This window comes from Cotesia glomerata, linkage group LG5, assembly GCF_020080835.1.
Source record: "Cotesia glomerata isolate CgM1 linkage group LG5, MPM_Cglom_v2.3, whole genome shotgun sequence".
Lineage (NCBI taxonomy): Eukaryota > Metazoa > Arthropoda > Insecta > Hymenoptera > Braconidae > Cotesia > Cotesia glomerata.
The window spans coordinates 21450645-21471002 of record NC_058162.1 but is presented as its reverse complement, the minus strand read 5'-3'; the positions used below and the strand labels follow the sequence as shown (position 1 = coordinate 21471002).

Here is a 20358-nt window from a genome sequence, read left to right as displayed (position 1 = left end):
GTGGAAAAAAATATTGATAAACGAAAATTGAAGTAACAGGAGACCGTTGCAGTCGCAGTGAAAGGTGTCAAAGCAACTGCGTTTGGAATTTCATCGTGTATAAAGCTTTCCTTTTAAACAGTATTATACCTTTTATACGTACATTTCCTTAGCTTTAAAAATTCAGTGTTGCTAAATAAAACACAAATTCGTTCTCATGTAACTTTTCTTTTATGCAAACAAAATTTTTCTGTTCGCGATAATTCATTTTTTTTTTATCCATTCACTATGATTAAACTACTTGTTTTACTTGAATGGGTTATTTTTGGTATATAATTGGAAAGTTTATTATTTTTAATAATTTCTGCTCCCATTTCGTATTTTATAATGAGAATGTTAAGGGAAAAATCAATAAAACATTGAACACGTACACAGAAAAAAATTTGCTGTTAAATTCATGAGAAAAATTACCGGTGTGTATTGTAATCGTGGAACAATAGGACGCTGTATTACCATTTATTAGTGACAGTAATGCTTTTTACAGTTTATGTCAGTAAAATTTACCGGAGTCTCTACACGGAGAAAATTTTATAATAGAGATTACTATCTAGTTATGGTAAAATCTATTAACTGAATTCGATAGTAGTAAATATTATTTAAATAATTATGTAAACCATCTGAATTGTAGTAGTTACCATCCTGATGGTTACTACTACTATTATGATGGTAATCAGTAATAATAGCTATTATTATTTTAACTAGTTACTACTATTATCAAAATCGTAATTCCTAATATAACCTGATGGTTACAGTTACCATCAGTAATAATAATCATAATAATAGCTACTATCTAAGCTAGTAAAAAATATTTAAAAAATTAAAAATTTGTGTTAGCGTGGATGCATTTCTGAATAAACTAAAAGCAGTTGGGACAAAAATCTTCCAGTCGACGTGGTTTTATTTCATATAATTCTCAACCAATTTTAGAAGATGTCGAAGACATGGATGTTGATATCAGCAATTATGATAATAATAACAATAATAGTGATAATAATAGTGAAGAGAACATTGATAGCAATGATAAAAACTATAATAATAATGGTAATGATAGTAATAATAATGTCGGAGAGTTTGATAACGACAATGTCAACTATTATTGTGCAGTTGAGACTGATGATGTTGCTAATTATAAAATATCAAGTCATCCATCTCAATTATCCCAGAAATCTTTGGAAAGTAATACTTCTCGTATAATCTCTGATTATGAAGATGAAATGCCAAAACAACAAGTTCCAAAAATTGATATAATGACACCAGAACTTGCTGCGGCTTTGGATAGAGCTAACGTGACTAGTAGGATGGCGACTTACATTATTGCTGCTTTATTATCTTGCTTGAACATTGATTGTGCAAGCGTAAACTTTAGTCATGTGACTATTCACCGAGCAAGGGAAAAATTCCGGAAAGAAGCGGCGTTAAATCTGAAGACTAATCTGGAAACTGACAATTATGTACTACATTTTGATGGAAAACTGTTATCAGATATTACAGGTACAGAACAAGTTGACCGGCTTCCGATTATTTTATCATCGTCAGGTAAATTTCAACTGTTAGGAGTTCCTAAACTAGAATCTGGGACTGGACAAAACCAAGCTTCAGCTATTATTAAAACAGTAAAACAATGGGATATTAATACTGACAACATCAAAGCATTGTGTTCTGATACTACGGCGTCAAATACGGGTAAATAATTTATTAATAAAAAAAATATAACATGGTTGATTACCGTAATGTTTAAATGCTAAATCAAATCAGATTTTTAGTATTAACCATTAATTTCCAAGTTATGAGTTATTTTTTTTTTCAAATTGAAAAGATTTCTCCGTATTACTCTAAAAAATCGATACTTCACTAGCAATTCTCATTTTATATTTTCAGGAATCAGAAATGGTGCGTGTGTATTAGTAGAAAAGGCTCTTAGTAGAAAACTTTTGTACTTGCCATGCCGACACCATATTTTTGAAATTGTTCTTCGAAGTGCATTTGAAGTATACTGGCCTGCTTCGTCTGGCCCAAACGTTCCAATTTATCAGAGATTTAAAAAGAAGTGGGATGAAATTGACCAATCAAACTTTACGGCTGGTATTTGTGACAAAAAAGTTTTGGAAGTAATAACACCAATCAAAGATGAGATTTTGAAATTCGTTAATAATCAAATAGAAGTAAAATTTTTTAATCCAGCGCTGAAGAATTATTAACTGATGTTAAAGTGGAAAAGAAAAATGTATAAAGTTCAGTATAATTGAGGAGCTGATTTTCAAAAGGGTATCTTTTCATATTTTAAAATACCAGTTTTCTGAACTTTTAAATACTAATTACTTTGAAAATTATGAACATTTATAAATGAAAATCGAATTGCAGCTTCATAACCGATTGCACTTTATAGCTAAATTAAAAAAAGTTCAATACAAATATTTATAATTGAAGATAACTAGTTTTTTGTCTCGATTAATCAAAAATCAAAAGATACCCTTTTGAAAATAAGCTCCTCAATTATCAATTTTACTCTGATTAATTAACTTGCCGTCGTGATTAAAAATATTGAAAATCAGTTTCACATGACTGTTATACTTTCAATCATCTTTAACGATTAAAATTGCGTTTGTAAAATATTTTACAACTTTTACCTCTCATCAGTTAATAATAATTAGTCTTCTCAACTTTGAAATTGCGATATAATCAATTTCATTTTGACTTATAACTTTTTTTGTAGATGGATCATTGTCGAGACGATTACCGTGAACTTCTGGAATTATCATTAATATTTTTGGGTACTACTACCACAAATATTACATTTAAGCATCCTGGAGCGGTCCATCATGCAAGGTGGATGGCTAAAAGCAATATATAGTTTAAAAATTTTTTTATTCAGAAATGAATTTCATCTTACTAAATTGGAAATAGATGGATTACGAGAACTTAGTTTATTTATCATAATATTCTATTTAAAAAGCTTGGTTCACTGCGCCGTGTGCTATAACAGCACCTAATAATGATTTAACTTTGATTAAAGAATTAATTTCATATGAAAGATTTAATAATAGTCTTTCACAGACATGCTCACAAAAATTAGCCGATCACTTGTGGTATTTAAACAACGAGCTGTCTGTTTTATCTCTCTTTGATAAAAATGTTTCAGTTGGAACAAAAAAAGAATAGTTCATGCTCTTAAAAACTGTAAAGCCAATGAAACTACAACAAATCGCTTTATAATAGATAAGAAAAATTTAGAGTCATTATTAAATAAAGATCTTAGTCAATTTATGTCTATGAGATCGATTAATATATTTGAATCGTTTGATTTGTCGTATGAGTTCATTGATGAGGATGTTACTTTGTGGCCTCAGAATCCGAATTTCTTAGAAAACTTGGAGTATTTCGGGAAACTTCAAGTTGTGAATGATGTAGCAGAACGCGGCGTGGCATTGATAGAGCAGTATAATCGATGCTTAACGAAAGATGAAGAACAGCTTCAATATTTGTTGCAAGTAGTGACAGAACATAGAAAACAATATCCTAATTGCAATAAAAGTAATTTTATAAAACTGTAATATTTTCAAGTTGAAAAATTGTTGTAACAAGTTGTAAATATAGTTTTTGTTATGAAGAATTAATTGTTCAATTAAATTTCTTAATATTTAGTAAAAAATAAATTTGTTATAAAAGAGACCAGAAAATCAGTTATAAGATATTTTTAACGTTTATATTTATATATTAGTGCATTTCGTGAGTTAAGTATTGAATTAATTAGTAAAAAAAAAAGTTTACAGTCTCAGGTTAACGGAATTGAAGTAATTTAACATAAAAAATAATAAAAATATAGCATATGATATTTTTTTTGTAGTTTTATTGGAAAATATTATAAATTTTTTATTAGTGTTATCTTTGACCGCGGATATCTTTGAAGCCGTTAATCTGAGGAACTTTGGTCTTCAGACGTTTTTTGTAGAGCGTAAAATTTCCTACAAATATCATTTTTCAGATTGTTGTTACGATGAACCGTTCCAAAGTAATAAAAATTAAAAAATTAAAAAAAATTTTTCCCGTGTTATTTAAATGGAAAATAAAGAAATGGATACAGGCAAATCTTACTATTGATATTAAGAGCTCACATGGGCGCCAAAATTTTTGTTTTTAGGTATACTATCAATTTTTAGACACCAAAAGAAAAAAAAAAAATTCGTCTTTTTTTGAAACACCCTAATATAATATATATAAATATATAAAATATATGAAAAATTGATGTGGGTACTCACATGAAAGGTCTTGATGAGTATAATGTCAGGATGAGTTTATATCTTTAAAAATGTCAATAATTCACAAGATACAAGGTAATTTCTTAATTATTGATATTTTTAAAAATATAAGCTCGTGTTGATGTTACACTCATCAAAAGCTTTCATTTGAGTACTCACATGCATTTTGATATATTTTTCATATATACATATATATATAATATATATAAATATATAAAATATATGAAAAATCGATGTGGGTACTCAAATGAAAGGTCTCTCAACCTATATGTTGTGGGAACCATTCCTATACTATTATGGGAATGGTTCTCATAATTTATGGAAACCATTCCTATAATAGTATAAGAATGATTCCTGTAGCATTATGGGAACCATTCCCATAATATTATAGGAATAGTTTTCATAATATTATGGGATTAGTTCCCATAATAAGATAGGAATAGTTTCTATAAAAGTATAGAAATTATTCCTATAGCATTATGGGAACCATTCCCATAATGGTATAGGAATAGTTCCCATAATTTTCTTTCCGTGTAGATTAATATTGTAATCAAAATTTTGCGATTGAACTTACTTATATAATAATTCAATTAAAGCAGCATCGATTTTGTGATGGTAATAAATGTCATAATAGTGCGTCAGATAATATAATGTATAATTTTGTTTGAATTAATGAGTAGTCTCTGATCGATAATATGTTAAATTATTTTATTGGAATAACTTTATCTATATATATATATATATATATATATATATATATATATATATATATATATATATATATATATATATATATATATATATATATATATATATATATATATATATATAAGAGATTTCCTCCTATATATTGACTCATCACGATATCTCTGAAACCATAAAGCGTAGAGACTTGAAATTTGGTAAGAATATTCCTTTTGCCGTGTAAAGGTCAGCTAAGAACGGATTTTACGAAATTCCACCTACAAGGGGGGTTGCGGGGGCGTTGACAATGGAAAATTCCCATTTTTAAACTATAGCTCCTTGTGTGATTGACTCCAAATTTGGCAGGAATCTCCTATATGTGATGTAGAAATGATCTAAGAGCGGATTTTATGACAATCTACTCCCAATATGGATTTCGGGGGTGGGCGTTAACAATGAAAATTAAAAATTTCCGAGCTATAGCTCCTAGAGAATCCTAATTTTGTATGAATTTTTTGTAAGTGATGTAAAAATAATTTATAAACGAATTTAACGATATCCTACTCCACAAGGGGTTGCGGGGGTGGGTGTTAATAATGAAAATTTTAAATTTCCGAGCTGTAGCTCCTATAGGCTCCAAATTTGGTAAGAATCTGCTCTATGTGATGTATAAATGATTCAAGAGTGGATTTAATGACAGCCTACTCCCAATACGGATTGTGGGGGTGGGTATTAATAATGACAATTTTTAATTTTCAAGCTATAGCTCCTACAGACTCCAATTAGGTAGGAATTTTTTCTAAGAGATGTAGAAATAATATACAAACGAATTTTAAGATACCTCACAGGAGTTTGCGGGGGTGGATGTTAACAATTAAAATTTTTAATTTCCAAGCTATAGCTCTTATAGACTCCAAATTTGGTAAGAATCTTCTATGTGATGTAGAAATAATCTAAGAGCGGATTTTACGACGAATCACCCCCAATAAGGATTGCGGGGGTGGGTGTTGACAAAAAAAAATCTTAATTTCCAAAATATAGCTTCTAAAAGGCGTAAATTTGGTAGGAATCTTTTATTTGTCATGTAGAGATCATCTCAAAACGGATTTCAATAAATTCTACTTCCGACAGGGATTGCGGGGGTGGGTGTTAGAATTTCAAATTTCCATTTCCAAACTGTAACTTCTACAAACTTGAAATTAGGTAGGAATCTTTCATTTGTCATGAGATCATCTCAAAACGGATCCCAAAAAATTCTACTTCCGATAGGGATTGCGGGGGTGGGTGTTAAAATCTAAAATTTTAATTTCCAAACTGTAACTCCTGCAGATTCTAAATTTGGTAGGAATCTTCATGTACGATGTCAAGTTCAGCTGAGAATGGATTTTCTCGAATTCTAACCCCAAAAGGGATGGTGGGGGCGTTAACAATGAAAATTTCTCATTTCCAATCGATAGTTTTTATAGACTCGAAGTTTTGTTGAAATCTTTTATTTATAATGTAGAAATTATCTCGAATAGAATCTTACGAAATTCCTCCCCCACATAGAAGTGCAGGAGTAATAATTGTCAAAAAATTCATATTCTTTAAATACAGTTCCTACAAATATAAAATTTGATAGAATCTGAAGAGAAACAGGCAAATACCGGGATGGCCTCCAAGGTCAACGGATTTAAATATTTTTCTTTCTTAATAGTGATATTTTCTTACAACAATCGTCTCTTTGGCAGCGGCAAAAAAGTCGACTAAGAATTTTACACACATTTTTTTTTGCTGATCACATAACCGATGAATTGTTCTTATTACGGGATCGCGAAAATGTAACAGATTAAAAGCATTGCATTTTCTAAACACATGAGATATAGAAAAAAAATTTGGCTACTCATTTGAAGAAAATTCGTAAAAAACAAGTACAAATAATTTTCTATGTATAATTGATGTTACGGAAGAAATTTTAATTAACAGCGAAATTCGTCACAATTTAAGCTAGGCAGATTTCAACTTCACTTATGAGACCTGCAATTACTTTAACTAAAACTTACAATGCTCATTTGAAATTTTTTTTCTTCGAGTCAATTAATATTCATTTTTGGAAGAAAGCCACGGGAATGTTATAGTGATTGCACATTGAAAGTTACGATGAATTTTAGCTAGAATAATCATGTGGACAAAATATACTGACCAATTTGATGGAATTTGGAATCTGTGCAAGTCAAAACAATCTTCCAATTAAATTTCAAATCTAGATCTAAATATACAATTCTATAAAGCGCCCAGCGGAGCGGGCGGGTAACAGCTAGTGACATATAAGCCATTTAGGAGTATATGTGTTTTCCAAGGTTTGATAAATCTTCCAAAATCGAGCTGAATAAAATAATCTGAGTCAGTGAATGGCTTATATATCACATTGGAATTAAAGCATAGCCATTTACCAACAATACTTACCAAATAAATATTTAGTACCTACTACTAAATATTATTTGGTGGAAACAAATATTTATTTCTATGTAATAAGCCATTGTTTATATTAATATAATTTATTTAGATTAAAAAAATGATTTATTAAACTGTAACAAATAATATTGATTGGTAAAAAATATTTTTTTCTCCCAAATAAATGACTAAAAATTTTGTTACTAAATCAGTTTAGTACTCCGTACTAAATTCTTCTATCAGTGTACATCGAATATATTCATTTTCTCCAGATTTTCTGGAACAGTTAATTTTTTTTTCTTTTTAAATTGTTGACGGAAAAAAATTAACATTGCTAAGATTGACAAATAATATTAAATTTTTTAGAAAATTTTTAATGAAAAATGTCAGTGTTGAAAGTAGAGCCGCCATTTTTCAGAAGAAGTTAATCTTATCAAAAAGTTCTCAACAGAAAACTAGTAAAGAAAAGCAGATTAAAGCGAAGAAAGTTGGTTATAATTGATCAGAACGATAATTGACGCCAGCGGGGGTTTATAAAACACCCGAGGGAATTTTCCTAGCTCAAAAAGTTTAAGGTGAGGCTAATTAAGTCTTATCTCGGTAATTTTATCGCGGAGTTTTTTAACAGAGAGGATTCAAATAGCCGCTATTTTTTTTCTTCAACATGTAATAATTTTTTAGTGCTCTCTTTTTGCTATTAATATCGTCGCTCTCCTGACCTCACGTTTAACCCTCTCAGTGGGAGTAGAGAACTTTACAGCAGGGTGAGCCGGTTAATAGTCTATCTTTCTTTCCCGACAAAGAGGCGCGTAGTGCCTACTTGTTCTAAGACTCAAAGTGCCACTCATATACTCCACCCCGAGTTTTTAGTTTTTACTATTTTTATGTATAATTCAGCTCGGGTTACAATGAATTTAAAGCTTGATAACTTCAAAATATTTTACACGAAAAAAAAAACACATTCAGGCCAAGAAAAAAAATTCGGCAAATTTTGACGGCGTTAGGACGCGAACTCTGTTCCTCCGATAATGTCTAAAGTAAATTTCATTCTTCACCGACGTTTAACTTGAGCGGTAAGAGTATTTCATAAAATCTAAAAAATTTAAGTTTATTTAAGATAAAATCAACTGAAAATAATTTAATTGAAATTTAATAAAATAAAATAAATAAAAATTTAATTACCGCTCGAAAAATTCAAGAAAAATAGTGAAATTTGAACAAGCTCCTGGTCCTTTTTTTGTCGGTATTCAAATCAGGCAAATATTGATTTTAATTTGAATAAAATGAAAACAAAGAAAGAATTACGAAGAACCGATGAGGTATTTTATATTTCAGAGTAGTAAAAATGGAGTTTAGGTCAGACCAACAGATAAACTAAGGGAAATATCGGAAATATACATATATATATATATATATATATATATATATATATATATATATATATATATACATACTGAGCGGTAGTATACTTTATGTTTAAGTGGATAGTCGACCGATTGGAATTACTGTTGACCTTACAAGGCTAAGAGATGACAATTCTTCGGAAAACTACCCTATTTGGAAACCTTTGCAGGTCGATGGATAAAAATCTCGAGTATTATTGCCAATGTTGAAAGTCTTGTATGTCGTTGCCAATTTCATTGCAAACCTACTGTTGTTGTCAAGATTTGTTTATTGCCGCGTTTTTTTATCAAATCGTAGAACGAAAATTTTCAAATGTTTCTATTTCACGGTGGATTTACGATGTCTATTCTCTTATTCGTAAAGGTCAACAAATTGAAAAAAATTTCAGTGTTATCAATTTTTTATTTTCCATCGTCAATATTTTTTTCCATCGAAAAATTGAGGTATTTGAAAAATTAGTTTGCTTGAAAAAAGTTGTGAATATTATTCATATAGGTTAAAACAATGTAAAATCTATTTCTATTCATGAAATTTTTTTTACGTAAAATTTATCAGTAAAAATCTGAAAAACGGTTGACTCTGCAGTATACTTAGAACTGCCCGCTATGTACAAGCGCAAAGTAAAAAATTTTCTGTTAATAAAATTATAAATGTAAATAAAAAAAAACTCACCTCTTTTGGTACCATCATAGACGAAATTTGATCTTTATTACTCCCGCATATAATTCCAAGCTCGTAGAGCGCAAATAAAAATAGAAGAACACAAAAACAAAGAATAGAAGCCTTGCGGCCTCCTCGTGTTAGTAGTAGTGACATATCGGTCTATATTAATCTAACCACACCTTCAAATGGTTTTCATGCCACGAAATTACCCTGGATTGATTCGATTTATCGGTAACTCTGAGTCATCTCACCTGAAACAATTATTTTCATTACATTATTCACCACTTTATTTAATAATTATAGTCTATAATTTAACAGTTATTATTCAATTGATTTTTGGTAATAAATTGTAACAGAAAAATATGGAGTTTTTTCATTTTAATACATATCCGGTTAGTTTTCATCAGTCGGGTAAAAGTGTGTTTGGATTTAAAAGGTGGCTTAGCATTTCCGCAGCGTAGAGCCAGAGAAAGCAAAAAGTCGAAAATTATTGTTTATTCATCACAAAAAGGATACATCTTTTAACAGATCAGATATAAGCAACGCGGAATCCCCACATGAGTTCTCTCAGTGATTCAAATCTCATGCAAATTTTAACTCCCGGGAACTCGTAGTTCGTTTGAGAATAACTGCCGGTATACTATCAACCGTGACACGGTACATATATTCTCAGCAACGGTGTTATAATATCAACTGCGAGCATGAGCTTTACGGTTTTACGACTGCTAACACCATAAATTTAAGATTATTGTCACAGCAAAGTCGTTAAAGAAAAAGTATGCTTCTATGTACGGCAGTTCATAGAGAACATTTGTTCTTTGTAGATAAATTAAGAATTAAGAATGTAGAAGGCTTTGCCTTGCCTAAAAAAAAAAATTTTTCTTGAGATAGTATCTTGGTTTAGAAATTTATCGTTCAGAATTTCATGAAATTTGATATATTAGTAAATTATAGTAAGATAGTAATCCTACACTGAAAAAAAATTTTCTTTATACCTCGGTCGAAAGTACGCATCTTTTACACCTATTTCAAGGCAGAAAGTTATCTTATATACGTGACTGAATAAAGTAGTCAGTACTTGTCTCGGATAGCTTAACTGGTAGAGCCCTTGGCGCGTAACCGAGAGATCTGGGTTCGATTCCCAGTCTGGGCTGTCTGATTATTTTTTCAATTACGGAAAAATTCCCACTGAGTAGGTCCCCCCCTTTCCCCCATCCGTTCTTTCCCAACTCCCTTAAAATTTGCTTTAATATGGCTTTAAGATTCGTGCATTGGTAAAGCTAAACATTCGCCCTCTATAACAGCGAGAGCATAAAATGCTTTCGTTACCGCGACTGTCATTAGTCATTTGTTACTAACTATGTTTTGTTTACGCTGATCATTTACGATTGATGGTACAATACAACTTGGTTATATTTCTGATATTTCTTTCTTTCTTCTACTTACATGAAATATTTCATATATAGATAAAAATATAACTGCCGTAAGAGTGAGTAGATCATCCGATGTAACTTATAACCAGGTTGTACCGTATTGAGATTCAGTTTGACAGTGATGTGTGTAAAATGGATTAACTTTATTTAATTAATTAATTATTTGTACGCAGTAACAACAATCTAATTTGATTTTTATTAATTATTGTTAATTTTCAGATATGTTCGTTTTTTTTATTTTCAACCGAGAATAATCTTTATTATGTTTGTTGAATTCAAGAAATTTCAGTTTTATTTAATCTAAAAATTTTTCAAAAAAAATGTTTGTTAATTATTTTTTATTTGATTTTACATTAACTTTTTTTTATTTGATGTCTGCCCCCCCCCCCCTCGCTTCGCTCGTGCCGCGAATGTTGGGAGCAGGCATCAATTTTTAACTTCCCGCTAAAAAAATTGAAGATTTTCAAAAATCAGGAAGTTATTGTTTTCACCCCGTTTTGCAAAAATCGAGTTTTCATCAGATCTCGACGTTTTAAGGTCATAGGAAGCTTCCCTGACTACCCCCGCGATGTTGTCACTATGTCTGTATGTATGTGCGTGCGTGTGTGTGTGTGTGTGTGTGTGTGTGTGTGTGTGTGTGTGTGTGTGTGTGTGTGTGTGTGTGTGTGTGTGTGTGTGTGTGTGTGTGTGTGACTACGTGACTATGTGACTCGCTTATAACTTTTGAACGACTAAACCGATCGGAATCTACTAAAAGGCGTTCTAAAAAGTTCCCTCAAATTTAGATTTCCTGAGAATTTGAACCGATTCGGACCGATAGATTTTGAGAAATTTTGAAAAATAAGAAAAAAATTTTTTTTGAAAGTGGTTTTTTTGGAATAACTTTTAAATGGCTTATCGATCAACTTCAAAAACTATTTCGCCTTTAAGCTTGAAAAACCACGTCGATCGCCACCAAGCTGGTCGAAATCAGTTAATTCGTTCAAGGGATATCGTGAACGAAAGAAAACCGAAAAAAGTGTTTTTTCGGGATTACTCCGATATTTTTGGTTCGATCAATTAAAACCTGAAAATAACTTATGAGGATAATAAAACTGCGTCGAATGCCGCCAACCGCGTGAAAATTGGTTGATCCATTCAAAAGTTATTGCGGTTTGAAAATTCCAAAAATAGTGTTCTATGAAACTTCTATCAGACTTTTGAGCTGGGAGAGCTCAAATGCATAGAAATATTATTTCTTCGAACTCAGCGAGCTCAAAATATCACATAAATTATATTTTGAGCTCAAAAATCTCAAAAATATCATAAGTACAATTTTAAGCGCCCAGGAATGGAATTAGCGGGAAGTTGCAGGGATCGCCTTTAGGATGAACCGTTTTTCTAATTTTTTTTCGATGCAGTACATTAAATATATTACGTACTTTCAACCGGCTATAAAGAAAAATAGTATACACGACACGGGCAGAAGTTTGAGAGAGCTCTGAACTGCGCGCCGTGATGGCGCGCAGTGCAGAAATCTCAAACTTTCTGCCCTAATAGTGTAATATACTATAACTTGAATTAAGAAAACAATTCTTGAATCAAGAAAATAATTTTGAAGAAGTTCATTGTTTTAAATCAAGACGAAAAATTCTTGAATCAAGTAAAATTTACTTAAACGAAGAAAAAATTTCTTTATTTAAGAATTTTTTAACTGAAACGGAGAAAATGAAATTCTTCAAAATTATTGACTTGATTCAAGTAAATTTTTTTTTCTGTGTAATAAATTTTTGAAAAACTCAAGAGAATCAGTAAAAAAATATTGACCTTTTTAAGTTTTACGGGTAAACATGAATTAATTAATTAATTAAGTCTTATGGGAAATTACAGTTTTTATTTTATTTTACCAAAAGTAAAGATCAGATTTCAATAAAAATTTAGGTGATAAAAAGAAATGAAAAATTGAGCACTTTTTACAAATTAAAAGTAAATAATTTTCACTTATATTTTAGTTTGTCATTTATTTACGTATGACGGTTTTATTTTTATTGACAAGATTTTAATATCCGCTTAAAAATATTTGTTTAAACTTTAATAACTGTACTAACATAACATTCAATTTTAATGAAAAGTAATTGAATTTATTGAATTTCAGATATTAATAAAGTTATTGAATTTATTCATGAATGAATAAAATTTCATTTGCATCCTCTCAAATCCGAGTTTTGCCGTTGATATTACAAAAAATTTTGTTCGATACAAATCCGCAAAGGTTGGCATTTTGGTAATAAACTTGAAGTGATGACACTTGTCAGAGGTTATGGATACATTCTCAATAAAACCTTGTAAGTAATATCCAGTCTCGCTTCGTTCGATCGTATAATAACATACTCGGTTTTGTTGAGAATACCTACCTTTGTGCATACGTATCGAAAATAACTATTTTCTGGACATTTTTCTAGAAAAAAATAGTTTCTCAAGATAAAACCACCATTAATTGGCAATTATAAGAATTTTTATCAAATTAAAAAACACTATCAAGACTTCAAAAATGAAGAAAAACATTTTTTATGGAATTTTTTAATCTATTTTGAATCCAACTAAAATAAATTTACTGTGAAATCGATTTTATTTTTTGCTGCAAGTATAAATCAAAAATAGTTATTTCCTATCGGTTAACTGAATTATATGACGGAAATATATATTATTAATTTTTTTGTGTTTGCCGTTGGTCTGTGTGAGCTATTTATCATGTCACTGGTGCAATGGACGACAGATGAAACGAGGGAGGGTGGAGAGGCGTTAACCCTCGAGTTTTGTATCTATTTTCCAGTGTAAGCTTTCAGCGGCAGTTTTCATCCGGATTCTTCAGTTACTCTTGGAACATCCTCTAGAGTAGCGAACCCACTCCTCATTTTCGTAACCCACGAGCGCCATACACGATGAAAGATGAGGACAATCACCACATATTGCCACTACCCCTAGAGGAACGTGTGTGTAGCTTCCTACGCTTTTGCTTCGGATTTTCATCATCTTTGTGTTGGCTTTGTTGGACCTCTTCACCACCCTCTTCCATCCACTTCCTACACCTTTCTAGTTTTCCATCTCTTCATATCTTGTTTTTCTTTTGTCTCTTCAAAGTCTTTTGTTCGTTTCGTTAGCTCCCGTTTTGATGCCTTTTCAACTTCAGTATGTTTCTTTCAATCTTTTAACTTACCCGAGGATTTACACGTTTTATTTCATCATCAATGTGTACTTTGCTGATGATCATTTTCACTATATCAAGACTGATGACAAAAAATCAACCGCAAGAAATAAATTCACAATTACTGTATCGATTTTTTTTATTTTTACCGGTTAATGCTGAACTAAAAATATTTCTTATTGTGTAAAATGAAATTATAATAATAAAATAAGTTACTACTTTATATTGAATGAATATTTTAAATACTAACAAAGCCTTATAATAATTGAGAAAAATATCTGTTACCACCGAAAAAGATTTATTTGAAGAATCAGTTGGTAGATGGCTGCACACCAGCCTGTAGTTATGTCTATGTATTAGTAAAAACTTTACCTATATACATATGAATATGTGTGGCTGAGTAGCTAGACTTTTAACTCCCTGCCAATTTACATTGTAGGTTAAACGTTACAGAATATCTCAATCTTTGTACTTGCAGAATTTTTCTCACTGTTTTTCTCACTGTTTTTTGAAATTTTTTTTTGTCAAACTGTGATTTATGTGATATGAAAATGAAAAAATGAAAGCATTACTGGAATGTATAATTAATTAATTATTAACTATAAAAAAATTGCTAATAAATAATAACAAATGATTCATTAATTGTTGAAAAATAATTTTTGAAATAATAAAAAATGCTTGTTTGATACAAAAAAAAATATTTAAGAAATATTTAAGAATAATAATAATAATAATCATTAAGATAATAATCATTCGTAAAAAATTAAGAAATCGTTTTTAAATACTAAAAAAATGCCATTCGGCCTCACCCGAAATGGAAGGTAGATTTCATTTGATATATGTTATGTACATCAAATCAACGGCAATGTTATGAGCTCTCACATGAATTTTTCAAAAATTAGCTATCTTATTTCAATTGAAAGTTATTCATCAATGAAGCCACAAAAAAACGTGATTTTCACTATTTTGTCAATTTTTAAATGCTACTACTTCAAACCTAATTTATTGATTTTGTCTATCCTAGGAATCATGTGAGTAATTGTCTAAGGAAATTGTGTACCAAATTCTTGATAGAATAACATTCATAAGTCAGATGTACTACACATTGCCTAAAAATGGTTCAATATACCTCTTAACTTCGATAAAATAACTGAAAATGGACAAAAAGTCAATTTTATATACGTTAAACTGAAGGCAATTTTATGAGCTATCCTATGAATTTTCCAAAAATTAGCTATCTCTTTTCAATCAAAAGTTATATATCAATAAAGTAACCGAAAACGTGATTTTCACTATTATGAAAATTTTAAATAGCCGCCATTTCTAAACTAATTGACCGATTTTGCTCATCTTTGAACTCGTTCAAGGTAATTACCCAAAGAACATGCGTACCAAGTTTCATCAAGATCGGTCGAAAACTTTTGCAGATATCCTGATGACAAGGTCGGTTATATTACATATATATATACATTTTTTAACCAATGGTATTTTTGGAACTTACTTGACTAATTATAACATATAATAGCAAAATCAGTTGAAAATTTCACAATGAGGACTAATGCAATAGTTAGATTTCTAAAAAAATCTACCTAAAAATTTTTTTCTATTAGTGCAATCTATAATAGTTTAGTTGACCATGTTAATCGTGTTCAAAACTCAAAAATTTACTGTACAGAAACTTCTTGATTCAAAAAAAATATTTCACTCTTTTTTCGAGATAATCCATTTTTTCAATTCGAGAAATTAATTTGCGAATCAATGAATCAATAATCTGGGATGAACAGAAAATTGTCTAGTTCATAATTTTACTGTAATTAAGCATTTTATTGTTTTCAGACAAGATTCACACATACTTTGTCCAAGAATTTATTTCTCCCGGATTGAGTGGTTTTAAGAATGAAAGTGGAACTAAAAATTCCCGTAACTCTACACTTTCCCTCCTTACAAAAAGTATCAAATATTGTTCAAACTATATCATAGTATACATTTTTTCGGTATTCCGATCGAGAAACTAGTTTGGAATCGAAAACAAAGTTTTTATATGAAATTGAAATCATTGTTAGTTTTAGAGGGTTGCTCTTGGATGAAGAATTTTCTGTATCGACTGAAGACGATGTTCTCTTGAATCAAGTTTCAATAGTTACTGACTGAAGATATTAGTCTCTAACCCAAAGATGATGAAATTCAAGACAAGAATGGATTTTCGAAGCGTAACAACCGGTTGTCTTTAAAATAATTGTCTTGACTCAAGATAGTTCAGCTATCAGTATTGAAAAGGACTAGTAATAAAAGCAAAGATGATGAGTATGAAAGTATGAATACACTTGAAGAAAGTCCTTGCCGCGTAATTTAGACTCGTTTCAGTTTTGGAGAATATCGATAACCCGACAAGAATCTTAATTATAGGAGCATGAGCTGTAAATTTACAAAAGTATGGAATATTGAAAGTGTCCTCGATAAATTGCGGACGATAGATCAGATTATAGGGAAAGGGTGGAGTGTTCTCTGCTCCTATAACACTTGTCACCTAGAACACTTTGGCAGTGATAAACTGCTATTGCGATTGCTTTTAACTTTGATTTAGTACTCGCTAGTTTAACAACTTGCTTTCCTCGTATTGAGATACTTTAGCGTATAAATCAAGTGAGTTTATAAAAACATAGGAAAGATAAGTAACATAGCTTTTCAAATGTTAAAAGTTTTATTTAAAAGCATTTCTGAGTTTAAAGCTTCAATTAGCATCGAATTATTGAATATTTTGATAGTCAATATTTGATAATATTACACATACCAATAACACGATTCCTGGAATAGTAATTGTAATTACTCAAATCTATTACATATTTTCATTTTGCACGCAGCAGAACTAATGCAAATTGACCTTAATTATAATGATAATATTAATTTTCAGTCAGTATTTTCGACCCAGTGCGTGATTCTCTATAAATTCGAGCTTTCTATATTCCCCGGTGTATATTGCCTGTTATCCACAACATCCCGAGCTCGGGGATTGAAGAGCCTTTACAAAAGCTCACAGCGAGTTATACCGAAAAGTGAGTCACCAGAGTGTGGTTTTGTGGCTATCGAAACCAACGGTGGGACAGTCTACTCTAAATCAGAAACCTCATCCACGTTTATTTAACGTAATTAATTAATTCAACTAATTAAATTGAATAATAGTCATCTCTGTTGCAAGTATTTACTTTCACAGGAAATAAACTATTCCATATAATTTATCAGTGCTAAAATACACGGTAAAAAATTATTGTGTGAAATCAATACAATTTTTGTGTCAAATACGGTCGACACAAAGTTTGTGTTGAAATTCGACGATAAATTAACACACTCAATGTTATTTTAACACAAAAAATTTTCAATTTAAATCGTATTCAACGGCATAATTGTAAAATTAACGAGATGAAAATATTCACACAAATAAAAATGCATCAACAATCAACACGCTTGCTTCATATTAAAGCTTACTCATACGCAGACTCAAACACATGTATTAAACACAGACTAACATAAACACGTACAACGCTCGGACCTGGAGCAAGATATAGATATAGATATACTGACTATCCCACTACACAGGATCATACATATAGACAATGCTTAGTAGACGATAGTGGGGATGCTACGAAGAGTCGCACAAAGAGGAGACCGAGAACGTCTAATGTGTTCTATCTCATTCTCTCGCTGGCTGAATCCTATACATTTATGCGTTTGTGTCTCTAGGGACTTATTTTTTCGTTTCATCGAGTTTGAAATCACAACGATTCTAAAGAAGTTTCACTTCAAAAAACAAAACCTCTTTAAAAAGATTTCATTATATTAATAAATCCAAGATAAAACTTTCTGTATATTTACTTTATATATCAAGCTCAAGTATTCAGTAGTTCTGAGAAGATGGATTAATTATTAATTAAAGTGATGATCGTTCTTTTAAGAAGTTAGAGATTAATTAAAAGTTCATTTTATTAGTAGTCTTAAAGACAGCTACTTGAAATTGATATTGACTCTTTTGCAAATTAAAATAGTCTAGTTTCATAAAATTTCTTTTATTGAGTTAAAAGCTCTCAAAAGTTCATCAATTCTTTGAAAGTTTAATGAAAGAAGTCAGGTTTGAGGATTCAGCTCGAACTACTTTTGATATTAGAATTCTTGATTGCTAATTATAATGACAATGATAGGGACAATGGTAAGAGAGAATAATGAATAACCATATTGATTACTATTCTTACAGATGTGAAATGTATTTCTGGAGTTTAATTAAAGATCGGTATCTGAAAATTATGAGAAGAAATTTCCTTTTTATTTTTTTTTTCATGTTTTTTTAATGCACATGAAAGAGCATTTAAAATTGTAGACATCCATAAGAAAAATATTAAACAAGTTTTCAGCATCCAGCGATGTCAGTTGGAAAATGAAGCGTATCACTAGCAGGTTTTTGTGAACAAAGCACTGCACAAGGAACAAAAAAAACTTAACAAAACAAAAGTTTCGCTATGCTATAAAGAACTGTTTATTTCGTTGGAGTTGATTGGGTCGCCGGAAGACTTTTAATCTCTACAAGTTGTACCGAAAACGAAATAAAAAAAAACCAAACAAACGAGACAGAAAAATGATTAACAAATAATAAAGTTTATTTTATCATCTCCTGTCGTAAACTTCATTTCCGTTACAGAAATTGTTTTCCTTTGTCTATTCATTAAAAAAAAAAAAAAAAAAACAGCGAAGAAAAGTAATCTGTACCAGAACGAATCTGGTATGTAATCGAATTCGGATCTATTCTGTATATTAGTACATTATACACATGTATATTATATATATATTCTAATATATAAAATTCTCGTGTCATAATGTTCGTTCCCATACTCCTCCGAAACGGCTTGACCGATTCTCATGAAATTTTTTATGCATATTCAGTAAGCCTGAGAATCGGCTACTATCTATTTTTCTAACCTCTAAGTGATAAGGGGTGTTCACCCTGAAAATTTTTTTTTTATTTTTTTGATAAAAATTTTTTTTTTTTTAATTTTTTTATTATGTGGCATCAAAAAATACATACAACTCTAAATTTGCACTTTTTTATCACCAATCCTTGCTTTTTAATAGTCATTTTCATAATTTTATCATTTTCTATCCCGCTCGATAACATCAATTATTATCACTTGGTAAGTTATCCCCTCCATGTGTCTACCGGTGTCACTTCTCACCCTGTAAACAGCACGGAGTAGGGATGTTACCTCTACAGTTTTCGTCTATTATTAGTGTTTATGCTTCAAGCGTAGTAGTTAAATATTTTTACTATCTCAGTTTAACTCTCATATCAAATATATTCTCGAGTAACTTTATTATTTATTTATTAATAACTAATATTATTGAATATAATTAATTATTAATAACTAATAAAATTATTAATTTTGAGTGTAAATCGCACGATCAGTTAATTAAGTGACTTACATAACCTCTAAAATACTCAACACGTGTCACGAGTTCCCGCAAACAACGGCTATTGAGTTGTAAATATAAATTATTTTTTACGTTTATTATAAAATCAAAAATTATTCTTTCTTATTTATAACGAAAATATTGTTGGGAATGGTGAAAAACGAATTCGGTGAAAGTTAGATTTTTATTACAATTGGGAAATTTTTTTTGTGTTTACTTATAAGAGCTCTAACTTCGACAGAATTTTTTTTTCACTATGTCTAACAATATGTATTTTCGATATAATTAAGAAACATAAAATTTTTCGCTTCCGTGAAACTATCTAATTTTTACATGTATATTTAATGTAATCAATGATAAAATAAATGATTAATATAATAATTAAACATAATAATTAAATAATTCAATCAGTTCTATTCATGTGTGTTTTGTATTGTACAGTGAACAATGCCAACAAAACGCAAAGGGGCCAATTTAAGCCGTGATACAAATAAATCTAGAAGCATTCGAAAGAGAAGAGCCCAAAGAACCGAAGAACAAGTTCAGGAAGAAAATACTGGAGCGCGTATGAGAATGGCGCAATTGCGTCAAGAACAATCAGACGATACACGAGCTGAACGCAATGAAGTCATGAGATTAGAACAACGACAATCACACCGTTTTACTGTCAATAGACGCAGAGCGAATAAATGTCAAGACGTTGTCGATGAGTGATCGAGAGTGATCAATGAGTGATCGATGAGTGATCAAGTTTGTTTGTATTAGCTAAAGACGGGCTAACAAAAAATATTGTTCACGCTGCAGCATT

At 30.4% G+C, this 20358-nt stretch overlaps 1 protein-coding gene across 2 annotated transcripts in view; it reads right to left on the bottom strand.

Moving 5' to 3' along the window:
• The window catches only part of LOC123265550 (protein-tyrosine sulfotransferase), a 279719-nt gene that overhangs the window by 24771 nt on the left and 234590 nt on the right, over window positions 1–20358 (bottom strand). For both annotated transcript variants that reach the window (XM_044729352.1, XM_044729353.1), the window contains one exon: window positions 9489–9730. In XM_044729352.1, coding sequence (XP_044585287.1) covers window positions 9489–9632 — 144 coding nt within the window. In that variant the 5' untranslated portion in view covers window positions 9633–9730. The remainder of the gene's footprint in view (window positions 1–9488; window positions 9731–20358) is intronic.